A 22,331-nucleotide genomic window follows, 5' to 3' on the forward strand; every position below is an offset into this window, starting at 1 on the left:
GTAAAATAGACAGTTGCATGTACAAGTCTTGACTTCAAGAGTTTGTGGTTAGAGATAAAATTTGAGAGTTCTCAGCATAGAGATGATATTTTAAGCCATGGAAATGGATGGGTTATGGAAATACCTAGGCTGTTGGGAAAGATAGATGGAGAATGGAACCCTGAAGTTTCTACTTCTAGATACTGGGAAAATGAGGGATTGTCCAGCAAAGGGCACTGAGAAGAAATGGCCAGTGATGTAGGAGGAAAATGAACAGTTTTGTTCTGGAGGCCAAGTGAAGAAAATGTTTAAATAAGGAGGGAGTCATAAAAAAAAAAAATAAAGGAGTCATAAACTGCATCAAATGTTAGTGAGTAGTTCAGCAAGTTAAGGTCAGTAACAACAATACATTTTTGCTGATGGGAAAGGTCCAGTAGAGGGACAAAAATATATGATGCTAAGGGGTTGGTGATGGAGAATTGCAGAACAAAGCCTTTGAGTGGCAAGAAAGGATGAGATCCAGTGCTCAAAATGGTGGGCCTTATTTAAGAACACTGCCAGTTCAGCCAAACAGGAATTTATGCAAGTGTGTGCACATGCACATTTTCACTGTTTATAGCTCCATGCACCCACTACTTTGAAAGTTTTCACTTTTACAGAATCATATTTGTAAAGCTCACTCTTTTCCCTGGGATTTTAAGCACTGTGGGTGGGAGGGCGCCTTTAGTGATCCTTGTTTGCTATTCAGTGCCAACCTCTGTGGTCTGCTTTTTACTTACATAGTGCTGGACGCCAGATGGTGAAATAAATGGAGGGCATAGTTCAGTGTTTTCCTCGAGCACAACACAGCAGCCCTAGGTGTAGCAGTGGGGAAAGGATGCTTGCGTTTTACATTGACCATTAGAAACCTCTCCAAGGTGGGCGCCTGGGTGGCTCAGTCGGTTAGGCGACTTCCTTCGGCTCAGGTCATGATCCTGGAGTCCCGGGATCGGGTCCCGCATCGGGCTCCCTGCTCGGCAGGGAGTCTGCTTCTCCCTCTGACCCTCCTCCCTCTCATGCTCTCTCTATCTCATTCTCTCTGTCTCAAATAAATAAATAAAAAATCTTTAAAAAAAAAAAAAAAAAAAGAAACCTCTCCAAGGTACTGAGCCGCCTTGCCGCTGTTACCTTTGCTATTTTAAGTCTCCTTGAAGTGTCAAAGGTGGAATCACTTTTTTACCATGGGTTCTGAAGTGTTTCAGTAAAGATCTTGATCATCCCCCATGTATGAGACTGCACTTTATTTATCTTAGTTATATCGCTAGCTCCTAGTACAGTGTGTGGCTCAGAGTAGCAAAGCAGTAAACGTTCCATTGGAAGAAGATAGAAAAATGATTATTTCACTACAGGTCTAATACCTTCAGAGCGGGGTAGGGGTGAAATTAGCTTCGTACATTCTGCCTTCAATGCCACAAGTAGAGTTCAATAAGTGACATATTTGTGTGCATGTGTGTGTGAACACTAGAAACACTGCATGTCATCAATACTATGGAAATGCTGAGAGGGACAGGGGGTGGAAGAGTTAGGGAGTGCAGGTATACTAGTTTATTTTAAATGCATTTTCTTCCTGCCTCCAGTTTCTAGAAGCCCAATGTATAAAATCCCCGCTCCACTATTCGTCACTATAAAAAAATGGGTGTGATTCGGTGTATAGGACACCGCCTTCTGTGAGCCCCGTAAGCAGATATTCCTGGAGTCCTCCCCTGACACTGACTCCTCCAATGCTCCTCCAGTGCTTCCCACATTCATTTTGGGAATCCTCCCGCCTGCAAGCCGGCTTCGTAGACTTGGGAGGGCCTGCTGAGCATGTGTGAACAGCGACGCGCATGCTCCATGTAGTGGGTAGGTTTACTGCGGCGCTCCAGTGGCTTTACTACTCTTCTCCCGCCTCCTCGCCCAGCGCGTCCTCCTCCTCTCTTACCCACCCCCAACCACGCGGTCTTCGGTATTCACCCCCGCTCTTTGTTCCCACCCCCTCTTCACCCTAGGCTGGGGAATCTCCACTGACGTTCGGGTGACGCTACTGTGCTGCCGCCCAGGGCGGGGGGCGGGGGGGGTTGTTCCCGGCGCTGCACAGGTAACGCCGCCGCTGCCGCCATATTGACGGAGCTGGGTACTGGGAGGGGGCCCTAGGAAACGGGGTGGGGGACAGAGTCAACGCCGAACTACAGTCGCGGTGGCGGCAGTGGTGAGCACAAGCCGAGTAGAGCTCTCCGTGAGGCAGCACAGAGTTTTCCTGTCTATGGGGAGCGGCTGCCCGCGGCGGCGATCCTCCGCTCACAGCCTCTGAGGGCACCCTGCAGCTAGGGCAGCGGTCGCTGAAGGAGGGGCTTCATAACTAGGGGGTTCTGGTGGTGGTGGCGGCGGCCGGCAAGCTCAAACGACGGGATGCGCGGCTGCGCCAGTGGTTGGCAGCTCCTGCTCAAGTGCTCCTGAAGGGGCGATGCTACCGTTTTCTCCTCAGGACGAGCTCTGGAACCAAGAAATGGAGGTTTTCGGAGGCGGCGCGAGCAGCGGCGAGGTTAGTGTGGTGGCCAAGGGCTGGAGCCACCCCCCCTCCTTCCCTCAGGACCCTGGCTGGAGGCCCGAGAGAGAAGGTCGTGGGGCTAGGGAGCGGGGTGCCCAGGCAAGCTCCCTTGAGGCTGCGGGACGGCGAAGCACGCAGTACCCCAACTGTGCTTTCGCTCGGGAGACGACGGGCTAGGGCGTTGAGGAGTCCGAGCAGCCGCGGCCCGGGCTCGATCTCAGAAGGAGCTTCTGCCTCCCGGGCCACGCTGGAGTTGTGACTAAGTTTCTTCACTTTGCGACCTGGAGTGGGACTGGGGAACGCGCCAGGTGCCGCGCCTGGCTCAGCACATTCCTCTTTCTCTGTTGCGCCAGGTTTGCTCTCTGGGACCACTTTCACGGACAGCTGCTGATTCCAGCAGGCTGTTGAACCCGGGTGTTTTAGGAACCCAGCGCAAAACAACAACAAAACAAACAAAACACACACACACACACACAAAAACCAAACCAAAACACACACCTAGGTGACAGAATAACTCTGGGGACATTTGCTCATAGGGATGTGTGCTCCTTACTTAGCTTTCTAGTTTCTCCATGGCATGCTGTGGGTTTTGTAACAACCCAGGTGGAGATTAATTTGTGCCCAGGTTTCTTTGTTGACGTTAAGGCGATGTTCTGTGGTCCCCTCATTTCTACCACCCTCTTCCTCCTGTCCTTCTTTCCCCAATTGCTGTCCCCGCCCCGTTGGTCAGTAAAAGAAAACACAAAGTAAACCCTAGCCCTTGTAAGATGAATCTTTGGAAGAGTTTGAGGTTCAACCAGAATATTTTGGTTCTCCTCTCTTCCCGCTCCTCTGAAACTGTTCTGGTTGGACTTAGGTCAGCTGTGCAGTGAAAACTTAGATGTGCACAGGTATTCTGTTTTTAGTGTTGTTGCTATTGTTGTTGTTAGAAGCGGGCAGCATTTAAACTCTAAAAATGAGCCTTTTGGGATAGAAAGTCAGATCCTTTTCTAATAACTTAATGGATTAGCAGCTTAATACTCCAGTAGAGGCCACAGTAGACCTCATAAAAAGTCTTGAATGCCAAATTGACTCACAGTAGGATATTTTGAGGTAGGACTGGCAATCACAATCCTCCACATCTTAGGATGCTAAATTGTCTTCAAGTACTTGCTCCATCCTTAAAAATACACTTTGGACTGTTCTCTGTTTAAATCATTCTTTTTTCTTTTTCACATTTCCAACTAAATTGTGGTTAAAATTCCGTGCCAGGATAACATTTAACAAGAAATGTAATAGAAATAAATTCAGAAGGAGTCTAAAGTTGAACCCTCTCCCCTATAGTAAATATTTTACTAGTAAACTAAGCAGTTCCAAAATGCATTTTAATATTCTACATCTCTTAAGAACAGGATAAGTGAAGAAAGGTACATTTCTTCTTGGAATATAAGGATGTTTCATACTTGCAAGAATTTTCTAGCAAGACCATTCAAAGGGAGAGGAATTTTATTTTATTCACGTATGTAATCAGTTGACTTATAGTCTCAGGTATCTGGTATATAAAAACAATTAAATGTTTGTCTATAAGGATGGGGTGGGAGATGGAGAGCCTTTTGCATGCCTACTATTTTATTATTTTTGTTAAATTAGAATGGAGAAATGTTTTGAATCATAATTACCACATATGGTGTTTTTATTGTTTGCAGTATGTTTTAGAGATTTAACAATGGGTCTCTCTAACTCATCAATTTGGAAAAATACTCAAGTGAAAATTGCTAAATCTTGTAAAGTAAAACAAAAGGTGAAGGTAATGTGGCAAAGATAGTATTTCTGCCTCCTTTGTCTAAAATAGTTATGATTGATTAGGTTTAATGCTTCAAGTGACTTAGTTAAAAATATTCTAGGTGAAAACTGCTACATCTGAACAGACCTGTTTAGCATGTAAAATAGGGTTTTGTTGTTTGTTTATAACAGTATTCTTTTGATAAGAAGGAAACAATTTTACCTCGCAGACTTTATTTTTTAATTTTTTTTTTAAGATTTATTTATTTATTTGAGAGAGAGAGTGAGCTTGAGCACAAGCTAGGATGGGGCAAAGGGAGAGAATCTCAAGTAGATTTCCCGCTGAGCGCAGAGCCCGACATGGAACTCAATCTCATGACCCTGAGATCATGACTTGAGCCAAAACCAAAAGGTGGACACTCAATCGCCTGAGCCACCCAGGCGCCCCCTCCCAGAGTTTCTTTTTTTTTAAATTTTTTAATTTCAATTCAACTTAATTAACATATAGTATATATTATTAATTTCAGAGGTAGAATTTAGTGATTCATCAGTTGCATATAACACCCACTGGGCATTACATCAAGTGCGTTCCATTTTAATGCCCATCACCCAGTTACCTATCCCCCCACCCACCTCCCCTCCGGCAACCCTCAGTTTGTTTCCTATAGTTAAGAGTCTCTTATGGTTTATCTCCCTGTCTGATTTCATCTTATTTTTCCTTCCCTTCCCTTATATTCATCTGTTTTGTTTCTTAAATTACACATATGAGTGAAATCATATGATATTTGTCTTTCTCCGACTGACTTTTAATTACATGTTTGTTGATGTTGGCTTTAGAAATGTTAACCCTTCATCATGAGCTTTGCAGCCCCAATCATGATAGTTTTTAGGACCTTAGATACTTTCATTGTAGAATATATTTTTTGAAAATGTGTTGGAATCCTTAAAGAAAATGTGAGTGAGAATGTGTTAACTTTAATGTCAAAGAAAGTAATTTCTGTCAGTTTTTGTGTGTGTTGAATCCTGGTAAAATTAAAGATTATGTGCTCTATTATATACTGTGGAGTCTTTTTCAGTATCTTTTACTTGTCTTGTTTCATGGGCAGTTGTTAACCTCTGAATTATTCAGAAGTGTGAGGATTGGTTGTTTGAGACGCTGAACATGCTTTTTCACAGGAAACAGTTACTAACAGTTACATTTTTAGACCAGGGCACGCAATAGGGAGTTATAATGATGAAGAAGAGCCTAACCACTGTTTGTAAAATTGTCCTGTGGGAAAATGTGTTGGAGGTTCGAAATAAGAACTAGCTTCGTCCCAGTGAGAGGTGGAAAATTGGCCTTAAGAGGGGAAATATGGGTTCTTTTGGCTACTGGGAAGAAGGTTCTTGGGAGAAGGGAAGTAGGATAAGCAAGAAGCTTTGGTTGTGAAAGCTCTTGCAGGGACTGTCTCAATTAGGTATACTAGGAATAGGGACTTCAAAGAGCATCACCCCACAGGAAGACACAATTTTAGCTCTTGACTGGATTTTGTCAAGATGAGGGAAGAGGTGTTACTTGAGGTGTGATTAGGTAATGGGCATTCCTGGGTAAGGGTTATAAAGAACAGCCGGATGTAGTAAAGTGAACTTTTCATGAGTTAGTGCTATGTACATTACAGTATGCATTTAGTTGGTTGGCTGGTTGTTTTTTGGTGAGAGAGTGCTTGCTTCCTGAAGGAGGAATTGATTATAGTTTTCAAATTGCATATTATATCATATCATATTATACTGTAATTGGTACTTTTATTTATTAATTTTTCTCCCAAGTTCTTATTTAAATTCCAGTTACTTAACATACAGTGTAATATTAGTTTCAGGTTTAGAATTTAGTAGTTCAACATTTACATACAATACCCTGTGCTCATAACAAGTGCCTTCCTTAATACCCATCACCTATTTAACCCATTGCTCCACTCACTTCCCCTTGGGTAACCATCAGTTTGTTCTCTATAGTTAAGATTCCGTTTCTTGGTTTTCCTCTCTTTTTTACCCCCATATTTGTTTGTTTTGTTTCTTAAATTCCACATATGAGTGAAATCATATGGTATTTGTCTTTCTCTGACTGACTTATTTCACTTAGCATAATACTCTCTAGCTCCATCCATGTCCTTCCAAATTCTTTTTATAGCTGAGAAATATTTTTTAGCTGAGAAATATTTTTATAAAATTTTATATTTTATAATATTTTATAGCTGAGAAATATTCATGTATATATATATATATACACACATACACACACACACACACACGCACCACATCTTCTTTTTTTTTTTTTTTTTAAGGATTTTATTTATTTATTTGACAGAGAGATACACGGAGAGAGAGGGAACACCAGCAGGGGGAGTGGGAGAGGGAGAAGCAGGCTTCCCGCTAAGCAAGGAGCCCGATGTGGGGCTCAATCCCAGGACCCTGAGATCATGACCTGAGCCGAAGGCAGACGCTCAACGACTGAGCCACCCAGGTGCCCCCCACATCTTCTTTATCCATTCATCATTCGATGGATACTTGGGCTGTTTTCATAACTTGGCTATTGTAGATAATGCTGCTATAAACATTTGGGTTCATGTATCTCTTTGAATTAGTGTTTTTATATGCTTTGGGTAAATACCTAGTAGTGTAATTGTTGGATCATAGGGTAGTTCTATTTTTAACTTTTTGAGAAACCTCCATACTGTTTTCCAGAGTGGCTGCACCAGTTTGCATTCCCACCAACAGTATGAGGGGGTTCCCCTTTCTCTGCATCCTTACCAACATCTGTTGTTTCCTGTGTTGTTAATTTTAGCTATTCTGAATGGTATGAGGTCATATCTCATTGTAGTTTTGATTTGTATTTCCCTGATGATCAGTGATATTGAGCATCTTTTCAGGGTGTCTGTTGGCCATCTATATGTCTTCTTTGCAAAAATGTCTATTTATAAAAAAAATGTATTCATGTCTTCTCATTTTTTAACTGGATTATTTGGTTTTTGGGTATTGAGGTTTATAAGTTATTATATATCTTGGATACTAACCCTTTATCAGATATGCCATTTACAAATATCTTCTCCCATTCGCTAGGTTGCCTTTTAGTTTTGTTGCTTATTTCCTTCACTGTGCAGAAGCTTTTTGTTTTGATGACATCCCAGTAGTTTTTTTTTTTTTTTTCTTTTGTTTCCCTTGCCTCAGGAGACTTATCTAAGAAGAAGTTGCTACAGCTGATGTCAAAGAGGTTACTGCCTGTGTTCTCCTCTAGGATTTAAGTGATTGCCTGTCTCACAATTAGGTCTTTAATCCATTTTGAATTTATTTTTGCGTATGGTGGAAGAAAGTGGTACAGTTTCATCCTTCTGCATGTTGTTGCCCAGTTTTTCAAACCCCATTTGTTGAAGAGACTGTCTTTTTCCCATTGGATATTCTTTCCTGCTTTGTCAAAGATCAGATGACTGTATAGTTGTGGGTTCAATTCTGGGTTTTCTATTCTGTTCCATTGATCTATGTGTCTATTTTTGTGCCAGTACAATACTGTCTTGATCACTACAACTTTGTAATATGACTTGAAGTCTGGAATTGTGATGCCTCCAGCTTTGCTTTCCTTTTTCAAGATTGCTTTGGCTATTCGGGGTCTTTTGGGGTTCCATAAAAATTTTAGGATTGTTTATTCTAGCTCTGAAAAATGTTGTTGGTATTTTGATAAAGATTGCATTAAATGTGTAGATTGCTTTGCGTAGTATAGACATTTTAACAACGTTTGTTATTCCAGTCCCTGGGCATGGAATGTTATTCCATTTCTTTGTGTCCTCTTCAATTTCTTTCACCAGTGTTTCATAGTTTTCAGAGTACAGGTCTTTTACTTCTTTGGTTAGGTTTATTTCTAGCCATCTTATGGTTTTTGGTGCAATTGTGAATGGGATCAATTTCTTGGTTTCTCTTTCTAGTGCTTCATTATTGGTGTATAGAAATGTAACAATTTGCCGTATGTTGATTTTTTATCCTGTGACTTTACTGAATTCCTGTATCCATTCTAGCAGTTTTTTTTTTTGTTGGAGTCTTTCAGGTTTTCTGTATAGAGTATCGTGTCATCTGCAAGTAGTGGAAGTTTGAGTTCTTTGCTGATTTGGATGTTTTTTTTTTTTTTCTTTTTGCTGCCTGATTGCTATGGATAGGACTTCTGGTAACATGTTAAATAACAGTGGTAAGAGTAGACATCCCTGTCTTGTTCCTGACCATAGAGGAAAAGCTCTCAGTTTTTCATATATGACCTTTATTATGTTGAGGTATGTTCCCTCTAACCCTACTTTTTTGAGGATTTTTATCATGAATGTATGTTGTACTTTGTCAAATGCTTTTTCTGTATCTATTGAAAGGATCATATGGTTCTTATCCTTTCTTTTATTAATGTGGTGTTATTGTTATTGATTATTGATTAATTTCTGATTATTGAATGACCCTTGCAGCCCAGGAATAAATCCCACTTGACTGTGGTGAATGATTCTTTTAATGTACTATTTGATTCAATTTGCTAGTATTTTATTGAGAATTTTTTTACAACCATTTTCATCAAGGATATTGGCCTGGAGTTCTCTTTTTTTAGTTGAGTCTTTGGTTTAGGAATCAGGGTAATGCAAGCCTCATAGAATGAGTTTGGAAGTTTTCCTTCCATTTCTGTTTTTTGGGATAGCTTGAGAAGAATAGGTATTAAGTCTTTAAATGTTTGATAGAATACCCCTGTGAAGCCTTCTGGTCCTGGAATTTTGTTTGTTGGGAGATTTTTGATTACTAATAGAATTTTTTGCTGATTATTGGTCTCCTCAAGTTTTCTATTTCTTCCTGTTTCAGTTTTTGTAGTTTATATGTTTCTAGGAATTTAACCATTTCTTCCAGGTTGTCCAATTTTGGCATATAATTTTTCATAATATTCTCTTATAATTGTTTGTATTTCTGTGGTGTTTCTTCTTATTTCTCTTCTGTCATTTGTGATTTTATTTATTTGGTTCCTTTCTCTGTTCTTTTTGATAAGTCTGACTAGAAGTTTATAAATTTTATTAATTTTATAAAAGAACCAGCTCCTGATTTCCTTGATCTGTTTTATTGTTTTCTTAGTTTCTATATCATTTATTTCTGATCTAATCTTTACTTCCCTTCTATTGCTGGCTTGGGCTTCATTCATTTTTCTTTTTCTAGCTCCTCTATATGTAAGGTTAGGTTGTCTACTTGAGATTTTTCTTCCTTTTTGACATAAGCCTCTATTGCTATATATTTCCCTCTTATGACTGTTTTTGCTGCATCCCAAAGGTTTTGGATCATTGTGTTTCTTTTTCATTTGTTTCCATGTATTTTTTTGTTCTTTGGTTTCCTGGTTCACCCATTCATTCTTTAGTAGCATATTTTTTACCTTCATGTATTTGTCGTCTTTCCAGATTTTTTCTTGTGATTGACTTCCAGGATTATAGTGTTGTGGTAAGAAAACATGCATGGTATTATCTCAGCCATTTTGTATTTTTTGAGGCCTGTTTTGTGACATAATATATGATCTAGTCTGTAGAATGTCCATGTGCACTTGAAGAGAATGTGTATTCTGCTGTTTAGGGTGGAATGTTCTGTATATATCAGTTAAGTCTATCTGGTCCACTGTGTCTTTCAAAGCCATTGTTTCCCTGTTGATTTTCTGCTTCGATGATCTGTTCATTGATGTAAGTGGAATGTTAAAGTCTTCTACTATTACATTATTATTATTGATGAGTTCCTTTAAGTTTGCTATTAATTATTTTATATATTTGGGTTATTCCCATGTTGGGGACATAAATATTTTTTATTTTTATTTATTTATTTATTTATTTATTTATTTATTTATTTAAAGCAGACTCCCTGCCGAGCAGGGAGCCCGATGCAGGACTCGATCCCGGGACTCCAGGATCATGACCTGAGCCGAAGGCAGTTGCTTAACCAACTGAGCCACCCAGGCGCCCCATAAATATTTTTTAATTGTTAGATCTTCTTATTTGATAGTCCCCTTTATTATGATATAGTGCCTTTCTTCATCTTTGGTTATAGTTTTTGGCTTAAAATCTAGTTTGTCAGATATAAGTATTGTTACTCCAGCTTTCTTTTGACATCCATTTGCATGATAAATTTTTTTCTATCCTCTCGCTTTCAGTCTGCAGGTATCCTTAGGTCTATAATGAGTCTCTCGTGGGCAGCATATAGATGTGTCTTGTTTTTTTAATCTATTCTGACATCCTATGTCTTTTGATTGGAACATTTAGTTCATTTGCATTTGGAGTAATTACTGATAGTTATGTGTTTAGTGTCATTTTAGTATTTGTTTTGTCACTGTTTCTGGAGATTTTCTCTCTTCCTTTCTTGTCTTTGTCACTTTTGGTCTTTCTTTTCCACACAAAGAATCCCCTTTAATATTTCTTGCAGGGCTGGTTTAGTGGTTATGAACTCTGATTTACTGGTTACGAACTCCTTTCGTTTTTGTTTGTCTGGGAAACCCTTTATTTCTCCTTCTATTGTGAATGATAGCCTTGCTGGATAGAGTATTCTTGGCTGCAGATTTTTCATTCAGCACTTTGAATATATCATGCCACTCCCTTCTGGCTTCCCAACTTTCTTTTGAGAGATCTGTAACTAGATTAATGGGTCTTCCTTTGTGATTTAGACACTGTTTTTGTTTTGCTGCTTTTAGGATTTTGTCTTTATATTTTGCAAATTTAATTACAATATGTCTTGGTGTTGGCCTGTTTTTGTTGATTTTTTTTTAAAGATTTTATTTATTTATTTGGGAGAGAGAGAATGAGAGAGAGAGAGCACATGAGAGGGGGGAGGGTCAGAGGGCGAAGCAGACTCCCCACCAAGCAGGGAGCCTGATGTGGGACTCCATCCAGGGACTCCAGGATCATGACCCGAGCCGAAGGCAGTCGCTCAACCAACTGAGCCACCCAGGCGCCCTGTTTTTGTTGATTTTGATGGGAGTTCTCTGTGCCTCCTGGATCTGGATATCTGTTTCCTTCCCCACATTAGGGAAATTTTCAGCCATTATCTCCTGAAATAAATTTCCTGTCCCTTTTTTTTTCTCTTCTTCTTCCGGGACTCCTATAATATGAATGTAATTATGTTCCATGGAGTCACTGAGTTCCCTATTTTCACATTCCATAATTCTTTCTCTCTTTTGTTCAGCTTCGTTATTTTCTTTTCTATATCACTTATTCTTTCCTTTGCTTCTTCCATCTTTGTGTTCTCTGCATCCAGTCTGTTTCAGATGTCAGTTATTGCATTTTTCATTTCTGACTGTTTTTTGACTCTTTTATCTCTGCAGAAGGACCTCCCTGAAGTCTATCATCCTTTTCTCAAGCCCAGCAAGTATCCTTATGATTGTTGCTTTAAAATCTCCATCAGGCATGTTACTTATATCTGTTTTGCTTAGATCTTTTGCCATGACCTTATCTTGTTCTTTCATTTGGGATACATTTCACCATTTTGTCCTTTTGTCTCTGTCTTCTTCTCTGTGTTAGAAAAGCCTGTTTATGTTTCCTGATCCTGATAGTAATGGCTTTATGCATAAGAGTTCATATAGTGTCCTGGGTCTGGCGCTTCAGGGAGTGTCTCTGGTGTGTGCTATATGTGCTCTGCTGTTGTGTTTTGGCTGCTCTCTTTCAGGCCTGTCTGCAGAGGCTCTCCTTGCCTGCAGTGGGCAGTGTTTGGTCCTTGGGCAGAGTGTGGTGAATTTTAACTAGGTGTGTTCTGGTCGGCTTGATAAATGAGTCCTGATGCTACTTCCTCTAGAACTGAAGACTTGCAGAGCTCTCTGATTGGGAGAGGTGGTGCTGGTCTTCAGGGAAAGAGGCCCACTGCACTGAGACAGAGGCAAACTTGACCTAAAAGGTCCATACCAGCAGAGTACAGGGGTGTGGAACCTGATGTAAACAAATTAGGCCGCCAGTATTGGCTCTGTGGTGCGGAAGGTGGTCCTATTTCTATGCTGAGGAGTGGGGGTGGTAAATGGTGTCAGCCAGCTCCTTTGTCCCTGGAGTGGGGTCTCTGTGCTTGCTGCTTTCAGGGAATCACCCCAGGAGAAGCAAATAGTCTCCCTGCTGTGTGTCCCATGTACCCTTCCAGATCGCTATCTGCATGCTGTCTGTTTTGGGGCTGTTTTATGGCCTTCTCTCCAGGAACAGTGCAGCACCCTCCAGGTTCTATCCCAGCCAACCATGGGGACTTTCAGAACTCTAGGCTCTAGGTGGGGAGATGTTGTCAGTGGCCTGTGTCAGTCCTCAGAGTGTTTCACTGTGCTGGGATTGAGGGAGGCTTGACCTGGAAGGTCATTTGTGCCAGAGTGCAGGGGTGTGGGATCCAGAGTAAGCATGCTAGGTGGCTAGTGTGGGGGCCGAGCTGCCCTTGGCAGGTGGCTCTGTGTTTATGCTGAGGGTTGGGGGAGGAAAATGGAGAGGCATGTCTGTGATGCTGTCTCTCATGGAGGAGCTCCTAGAAGAGCCAATAATCTCCCCGATGTGTTACCCAAGCAGTTCCTCAGATTACTCTTTCTACTCTGTCTGCCCCTGGAGTTGTTTGCCTGCCTCTCTCCAGGAGGAGCACAGCATCCTCAGGGCTTTATCCCAGACTAGCCTGCTGACCTTTAAAACTCCAGTCTTCAAGCCCTGCTGGTGGCAAAAACTCATGAAAATCAGCTCGTCTCATTTTTCCAGCCAGTGGCTTCGGGGAAGTGTTATCCTTATGAGTTCCCCTGTATGCTCTCTCTCTCTCTCTCAGATCTCTTTCTCACCTTTCTCTGGTACCATGGTCCCCTCCCCTCCTCAGCACCAGCAATCCATTTCTCTCACAAACCATGTCTTCTTACTTCCTATTTTCTTCTTTGATGTGGCTTCTTCTCTCCCTTTACTTGTAGAGTTCTGTCAGTCTTCAGGTTGTTTTTCTTGGGTATTTGGAATGACTTGATAGTCATCTAGTTGTGTTCTAGGGAGGAGACAAACCAAGGGTCCTCCTACTATGCCGCCATCTTCATTTCTGTAATTGGTACTTTTATATTACTTCTTTAGCTTAAACACTGCCTTTGTTTAAATTAGCTTATTTTGAAAGTAATAAAGTTCACTGATAAAAAACAGTTTGGGATTAAAGGCACAGACTTGAAATATTTAACTAGAATGGCAAATATATGGCAGATTGGGAAAAAGTGCTAGTTTTAATTTAATGAGACCCTGTAGTAATAGAGGAAAGAACATGGGATTTGGAGGTTTATTAATCTGGATTCCAAATTCACCTCCAAGTCATACTAGATATGTGACCCAATGCAAGTTACCTAACTTCTCTGAGACTTAGTTTCTTCATCTGTAAATGGGGGAAAAAAATCCTCAAGCATTGTTATGTAAACAAATTCATTCATTACTGGGCTTAATACAGTTATCAAGGTGCTTTGAAAACAAAACAAAATGAAACTGTATCTATCAGTGCAAAAATGAGGGCATATGTCTTTCACAATGAAATTGTTTTATGGAAGGGGAAAATAAATTCAATATTATTTCAGCTCTACAAGCAAATTTTGTTTTTAGTTTTTGTAGCAGTATTATGCATAAATAATTAGCCTTTTTTAAAAGATTTTATTTATTTATCTGACAGAGACACAGCGAGAGAGGGAACACAAGCAGGGGCAGTGGGAGAGGGAGAAGCAGGCTTCCCGCGGAGCAGGCAGCCCGATGCGGGGCTCAATCCTGGGACCCTGGGATCATAACCTGAGCCGAAGGCAGACACTTAATGACTGAGCCACCCAGGTGCCCCAATAATTAGCCTTTTGATGCTTTGGGTTTATTGTTCAGAAGAGGGTGTGTAGGATAGCAACAGGAATGTGTCTAGCTTAATTTCTTGGACAAAATAGTCTGTTTCATTACAAAATGCTGGGAGATGTTTTATAGATAGTGAATACAATTTAACTGAAAAGGGTGTAACCTCATCAAATTTAACCATGACTGTTTTTGTTAAAAAAATCCTAAAGATAACAGAATAAATAAGAGGTGCTTTGCATATAGTAGATCTCTAGTACACAGTAGTTCCTTCTCTTTTCCCATAGTCATCATTATTCCCCTTTCCCCTTAAGCTGTTGCTTAAACTCTGAATTATTGTCACCTATATTAAAATCTTGGGATTTAGATAGCTGTGGTCATAGCCCCCAGCTTTCCCTATTATGCACAGTTTTTCTTAAGACTTCCTTCCTATATCTGAGCATTTCATTGAAGTATAGTAATCATATTTGCAATCACAGATAGGATGATTCAGGGATAAAATATGAAGTTAGGAGCACCATTTGCTGTAACTGGCTATTGAGGTGTTTCATTGATATTTACTTTTTACTTTTTTTTTTTCCCTTTCTGAACTTTTGCAATGGTAGGAATTCGTTCAGTTCATCAAGTGTTTATAGGGTACAAGGCAGTGCAGTACCTGAGTCTCAGCCCACTCCCATGGGTTTACATTTAGGTAGGCAAGATAGACATGTGTGGAAACTGATTATATGAATCAAAAGACCATCAACAATGAGGTGGTTGTGGTAGTGGTTTAGGGGTAGATCTGGTAATGCCTTGTTAAAGATGTGGAATTTGCACAGGGCAATAGAGATTGGATAATATTTTCACAGACAGAGATGAAGGGAACATATTTCTGGTGGATGGGGACAATATAAGCAAACACATGGAGGCTGTCTTAGAGGAAGGGAGAATCTAATATTGCTAGGATATAAGTCTGTGATGTGAGAGTGAAGACATAGTGTGAGGTGAGGTAGGGGATGTATTAAAGGTAGGCTAGGCCCCAATTGTATGGGACTTTTAAAGCCAGTTTAAGGGTTCAATGTTAATTTGTAAAGGGGAGCTACTAAAGGTTGTCAAGGCCATGATTAACATGACCAGATCTATGCTTTGAAAAATAACTGATGACTGTGTGTAGGAGGGGTTAGAGTGGGGGAGAGACTGAAGGTGGGGAATACCAGCTAAGAGGCTATTGTATTAGTGGAAGTAGTAGTGAGATTTTTGAACTAGGGCAAAACGGGAAGAAAAGAGGGGACTGATGGGATAGAACTCGCAGAGATAAACTAATTAGAATTTGGCAACTGATAGAAGAGGGAAGAAGTAAGAGGGAAAAACAGATACGAGGAGTGTTTTGATAGGACTTAATTTAACAGATATTTAATGCATGCCAGCCCATATAAGTATTTGTGTTAGCCACTGAACTAATACCAAGCTAAGTAGATCTTTGCAGCATAGGGAGATAGAAAGCTAAATGAACTTTCTCCTCTCTCATATTGTCTTGAACAAGAGAAAACCACTCTGATGATTTCTTAGTGTGCTTAAAATTTTTACTACTACAGGCAAATGTATTACTTAGCTAAAGAAAAAAAACAAACTTTTCACGCTTTTTTTTTTTTTTTTTTTTTACTTTTCATGCTTTTAAAATGATCCTTGGACCTGTAATTCTTGCTTCATCAGTATTCGTCTTAAATAGTCAGCAGCCCCTGGGTGCAGAGGGCCGTTCTGAAAATAGTGGTCAGTGCTACTTTCTGGAATGTAGAAAAGAGAATAGGGACATCTGTATTTCTTATGGGCTTTCACCAGGTTTATTTGGAATAGGAAGAAGGAGGGGCCAATAGGGTCCTGCTCTCTCTACCACAGGTGCCTTCCCAGTTTCCTCCAAAGTTATTTTCTTTTAAACTAGTCTGGTCTGGAAATATTCCAGTTAGTTCCTTCAGGAAAGGATCTTTGTATTTCCCTACCTTGATTATTTCATCAAGAGAGCTAATCATTATCTTACCATTCCATAATGAGGCCTGACTTGGTGCTGTTGCTATTGTGGACCATATTGTTGTTTCAGTACCACCCCTCTTTATAGTCTCCTTGATCTCTAATGTTGAGAAACAAATACAAGATTTTTTCCCTTCTTGAAAATTTATTTATTGGTGGATGCTGTCATTGTCTTTAGCAGCAGTTCTGAAGATCTGGTAAGCACTTGGAATATTGAGGTAAGTCTTTTAGTACTTTGTCAGAATTTCTTATATAATGTTTACATGTATATGTTATTTTGAAAGATTATTTACTATTCTTGCTGGCAGTTTTCTTTTTTTGTGTACTTTGTTTTCTTCTGGTTTGTTTTTAGGTGAGAAGTAAGAAAGGAGTTGGAAGGTGGAGAGACTTAGAGCTAAGCTTAATTGGGTTTTTGTAGATAAAAGAAATGTTTTCTGAATTGTCCTGGAGGCATTCTATGTAACTGATTTTGCTCCTAGATTTCAACCTGTATCTATACATTTGAAGTAGGTCCTGCTGTGTGTGTGTGTGTGTACATGAGTGAGAGAGCGAGAATTTTACTTATACCTTGCTTCATTTCACAAAATCTTTGAGATGGTTTATAGGAAATACAATCCAATAACAAAACTATTTTGATATTCAGGATAAGGAAAAACAAAGTAGGAGATGTATGGAAAGGATGGAGAAAGGTTGGAGAGTGAAATAGAACACAGGTAAGCAGGCTCTAAGGGTCTACTATACATTTAAAATATAGTTGAATTGCAAATTTGTCCTTGAAGTTCCTTGGGGTTCTCAACTCTGACTGTCATATATACCAGGGAGGTTTTTTTTTTCTTGAACAACAGAAATTTTTCTTTTCTTTTCTTTTTTTTAAAGATTTTATTTATTTATTTGACAGAGAGAGACACAGCGAGAGAGGGAATACAGGTGAGGGAGAGGGAGAAGCAGGCTTCCCGCGAGCAGGGAGCCCAATGTAGGGCTCGATTCCAGGACCCTGAGATCATGACCTGAGCCGAAGGCAGACGCTTAACGACTGAGCCACCCAGGCGCCCCTTTTCTTTTCTTTTTTGATGTAGTGTTCAATGATTCATTATTTGCAGATAACACCCAGTGCTCTTACAACATGTGCCCTCCTTAATACCCATCACCAGGCTTTCCCCCCAACCAAAACCCTCAGATTGTTTCCCGGAGTCCATAGTCTCTCATGGTTCATCTCCCCCTCTGATTTCCACCTCCTTCAGTTTTCCCTTCCTTCCCCTAATGTCCTCCATGCTATTGCTTATTTTCCACATATGAGTGAAACCATATGATAATTGTCTTTCTCTGCTTGACTTATTTCACTTAGCATAATCCCCTCTAGTTCCATCCATGTCCATGCAGATGGTGCGTATTCATCCTTCCTGATGGCTGAGTAATATTCCATTGTATATATGACCCACATCTTGTTTATCCATTCATCTGTTTTTTTTTTTTTTAAAGATTTTATTTACTTATTTGACAGAGAGAGTAAAAGTTAGCAAGAGCAGGAACACAAGCGGGGGAGTGGGAGAGGGAGAAGCAGGCCTCCCGCCAAGCAGGGAGCCCGATGCAGGGCTCGATCCCAGGACCCTGGGATCATGACCTGAGCCGAAGGCAGACGCTCAATGACTGAGCCACCCAGGCGCCCCTATCCATTCATCTGTTAAAGGGCATCTCGTCTCCTTCCACAGTTTGGCTACCGTGGACATCACTGCTAGGAACATTGGGGTGCATGTGCCCCTTCTTTTCACTACATCTGTGTCTTTGGGGTAAGTACCCAGTAGTGCAATTGCTGGGTCATAGGGTAGCTCTATTTTCAACTTTTTGAGGAACCTCCATACTGTTTTCCAGAGTGGCTGCACCAGCATGCATTCCCACCAGCAGTGTAAGAGGGTTCCCATATCTCCACATCCTCTCCAACATTTGTTGTTTCCTGTCTTGTTAATTGTTGCCATCCTAACTGGTCTAAGGTGGTATCTCAATGTGGTTTTGATTTGTATTTCCCTAATGGCTAATGATGTTGAACATTTTTTCATGTGTCTGGTAGCCATTTGTAGGTCTTCTTTGGAGAAATGTCTGTTCATGTCTCCTGCCCATTTTTTCACTTGATTCTTTGTTTTTTGGGTGTTGAGTTTGAGAAGTGCTTTATAGATCTTGGATACCAGCCCTTTATCTGAAATGTCATTTGCAAAAATCTCCCATTCCGTGGGTTGCCTCTTTGTTTTGTTTACTGTTTCCTCTGCTTGGCAAAAGCTTTTTATCTTGATGAAGTCCCAAAAGTTCATTTTTTTCTTTTGTTTCTCTTGCCTTTGGAGATGTATCATGAAAGAAGTTGCTGTGGCCGATGTTGAAGAGGTTCTCCTCTAGGATTTTGAGTTTTATTTATTTATTTATTTTTATATTTTTATTTTTATTTATTTATTTATTTATTTATTTTTTATTTTTAAACGGCCAAACAGTAGTGCTTTATTGATAAAAGGTTAGTTTCAACGGATACAAAATTGCTGTGTAAAATAAGTTTTCAAAATACATTTCTATAGGTAAAGATCATCTCTTAGTAAAAGCAGTTATCTCTAAGTGAAAGTATTTATTTAGATTTGGGCAGCAAAACAGAGGGAGATGTAGAAGTGAAACAATGTAGGTCCACCCACCCTGCATAACCCTTTCCAGGTGGCGGCTGGCCCTCGTAGTTCTACCCAAACATACGGGGGGCCTGCAGCCACCACACGTACATGTGCCCCCAGCTCCACCTTTTAAACAGCTTTTACTAGTGTACTTAATGCCAAAATAACCCAGATAGCTGGCCTTGCACGGAGGTGCTAAAGTCACTTAACACTTTCTCTTGGTAAGAACTCTGTACAACTGTGCCTGAAACTAAGGCTTGTGACTAGTCACCATTATGCAACAGTGGGAAGACAAAGTTCTCGAGAACACCTGATTACTGTCTGTAGCCCACCTCTGTGACTAATGTGTTTTGACCACGTCACTTTATTTTGTCTGGCCCAAGCAAAAACTCTTCCCATCCTCAGGGGAAGTGTTTTCTGCATCTCTGACCCTCTTGTTAGAGCAAAATGAAAACATGGAGCCAACACCTGCTCCCTCACCCATCACTCTCTGGGGACCACTTTCCCAATGTCAGTAGAAATGTTGAAAAAAGCAAGCCCTTGAGCCTCTCAGCACCCCTTGGAAGGAAGGAAAGGGCCAAGGCCACAGAGCACAGAAGACTGATCTGACTGGTGGTCTACCAGTCAGACCACGGTGCAGATTTGAAATGTCTTTCAGTCTCACCGACATACGGGGAGGTTTGTAGTACACATAACGAAGGACGTGATGGTGGCTGAAAATGGGTAACAATCTGCACATAAAAAAATGACTGCTGCTATTTGCCTCCTTTCAGAAAACTATTAAAAATTTTAGAGAACCAGTTAAAGGAAAGCCAAATCAGGAAAACCTGGTCGGCATTCAGGCATCATGGGGCCATTAGCCTCAGGGCCCAGGACAGGTCTGGGTTCAGAGGGCTACCCCCCAAAGGACCCTGATTCTCACTGCTCAGGCAGGTCTTATAAACCTGTAGTTACAGAAAGCACATTAGAGTGCCATATAAAAATGTAAAAAGGCTGGTTTCTAAATATATCATTTATTAATTTTCTTTAAAAAAGTAACTTTTCATATTAGTTGAGTAAAAATCGTTTACTGGCTCTCTCTGCATGGGTAAGAATCACTGCTGTAATATGAAAACTGGAGCTCACGGATGCTCGCTGTCCATAGCAGAGGGTAACTAGTATCAGTGGGGAACACTACAAAACGTGGCTTGTGGCAGGTTCTCGGCAGAGCAGCTTAAAAAATGACCTAGCATCAGAATCCAAAGACTTCTTAAAATTTGCTAATTGCCTGTTTTTTAAAAAGAGCTATTTTAGTATACACAGATTAGATAATAATTCTGTTGTTTTACTTGGTAAAAAAGTAAATGTGCAGATGAATTAACAGTATTGAATTATAGAAGCAAAACTGGTTTTAAGTGTTGTGCTCAAAACAAAGCGAAGCAAGGGAGGATCTCCATCTTGGTGACCTGGTAGGTAAATGCCCTGCAGACGCCAGCTCATCTTTCTGTATCACTGGGTCCACATCACTAGCACCCAGGCACATGCTGGCTACATCCGAATGTTCTAGAAATGAAATCAAGAGTGCTCAACAATTAGGCCAGTCAAATCAAAGAAATTCAGTGTTAATTATACATACTGACTGATCCTGGATGAAACTGAAGAACATAGCATCAAAATCTATCACTTACCTGATGCAGAATCAGATGAAGATGAGGACTTTAAAGAGCAGACTAGACTTCTCAAGGCCAGTATCCCGTTCTCTGTGGTGGGATCCAATCAGTTGATTGAAGCCAAGGGCAAGAAGGTCAGAGGCCGCCTCTACGCATGGGGCGTTGTGGAGGTGGAGATCCCGTAGCACGACTTTCTGAAGCTGCAGATGATGCTCCTCACCCACATGCAGGATCTCCAGGAGGTGACCCAGGACCTTCACTATGAAAACTTCCATTCCGAGAGGCTCAAAAGAGGCGGCAGAAAAGTGGAAAACGAGGACATGAATAAAGACCAGATCCTGTTGGAGAAGGAAGCAGAGCTTCGCCGCATGCAGGAAATGATCACGAGGATGCAGGCGCAGATGCAGCTGCAGATGCAGGGTGGGGATGGCGATGGTGGGGTCCATGGGCACCACGTGTAAGAAAATAGTTTTGCAAGATACAGAAAACATTCCGCATGAGTACTACAGCTGTGTGTTTCCGAGAGATCATTGGAGGGGTGCCCATCCACATTTTACAGTACCTGTGCCTGAGAATTTAATTTTTTTTAAACTTTTGATGTGTTTTGTATGACGTACTTTTAACATTTGTATTTTGTTGCTATGTTATACTTTATATTTTGTGAGGTGAACCTTCCATTTTCATTTTTCTTCCACCTTAACTAACCACTAATGTTGGAATGGATTTTGAGTTTTAAAACCATCGTCCATGCTAGTGCCTCAGAGAGATTGATACTTTACTGATCTGGTGGGGGCCTAAGCATCATTCCTCAGATGATTATGGTGTACAGCCAAGGATAAAGAACCACAGCTCTAGGCCAAAGTGAAAAGAGAAATAGTCATATAGTTCTCATTATCCAACAGCAACAACAGTAAGCATATCAGTTAAAAGGTAGCAGTTAGCTCTAAAATTAATTTTCTGTGAATTGTAAGGTTTTTCTGCATGTTTCATTTTGTTGTTGTTTTAAGATATGGCAGGGGTATTGGGAGTATTTGAGCTGTCTTGTAGGCTCCTGCTGTGTAGTTTTGAGGAACATGCTTTCCCATAGAGTAAAAACAAAATATAAGTGTCCTAGCTGATTTTGATATTGCTTAGCCTTGACATGGCAGTTAAATGATTTGTGTCCCTTATTATCAGCTAAATAAGGAGATATTGACTCTATTTTCAATAAAATACCCTAGCAAATATTCTAACAAAAATTTCAAAGTCCTTGGATAGTTATTCTTACTATAGGATTTATCTGCCTCTCCTATATAGTGGTTGGAGACAGACTTTTAAGAGAGAATATAGTAATTCTAACACCTAATGCGATTTTTTTTTTTTTTTTACCTGTAAAGACATTAGAATCCATTCCATCTTAAATGTTTCTAAACTTAAGGGAGAAAAATATGACATTTATTGAGCATGTATTATCTCTTCAGTTTTATTCACTCTTCAACATAACTTGGTAAGAAAAAGGTGTGTCTTTTTATGAGAAAAAGATGTACAGATTAGTGGGAGGCATATTTGGAATTTGAATCTAGATCATTTTAATAATTTCATGCTCTTTCCTCTATACATTGTTGTCTTTCCCCACCATAAGGACAATATTAAAGATAAGGAGAGGATATAGACAAATTGTTGATAACCATATCAGATCAGTAAATCAGATTTGATTTAATAGCCATATCTACTCAAAATTATACAGGACCTAGAATATCTAAAACAATTTTTAAAACGAAGACTTAAATGCAAGGAATCCCTCTATATGGGATTTTAAGGTTTACTATATTACTGCAAGTAATTAAGACAGTGTGATATTGATGGAAGTATAGATGCATAGATCAATGGAACAAAAGAGGGAACCCAGAAATAGATCCACACAAATATGCTTAACTGA

General features: G+C 40.3%; 1 protein-coding gene and 1 pseudogene across 2 annotated transcripts in view; both read left to right on the forward strand.

Annotated features, from left to right (window-relative positions):
• Window positions 1–1,865: 1,865 nt before the first annotated feature.
• The window catches only part of RPS6KA6 (ribosomal protein S6 kinase A6), a 179,093-nt gene continuing 158,627 nt past the window's right edge, over window positions 1,866–22,331 (forward strand). The window contains exon 1 of one of the 2 annotated variants that reach the window (XM_081808584.1): window positions 1,866–2,539. In XM_081808584.1, coding sequence (XP_081664710.1) covers window positions 2,462–2,539 — 78 coding nt within the window. In that variant the 5' untranslated portion in view covers window positions 1,866–2,461. The remainder of the gene's footprint in view (window positions 2,540–22,331) is intronic. The other variant, XM_006726917.3, reaches the window with a different exon arrangement.
• LOC115941125 (septin-2 pseudogene) lies at window positions 20,383–20,890 on the forward strand (annotated as a pseudogene).

This window comes from Leptonychotes weddellii, chromosome X (genome assembly GCF_054177405.1).
Source record: "Leptonychotes weddellii isolate Sample4059 chromosome X, ASM5417740v2, whole genome shotgun sequence".
NCBI classification, from domain to species: domain Eukaryota; kingdom Metazoa; phylum Chordata; class Mammalia; order Carnivora; family Phocidae; genus Leptonychotes; species Leptonychotes weddellii.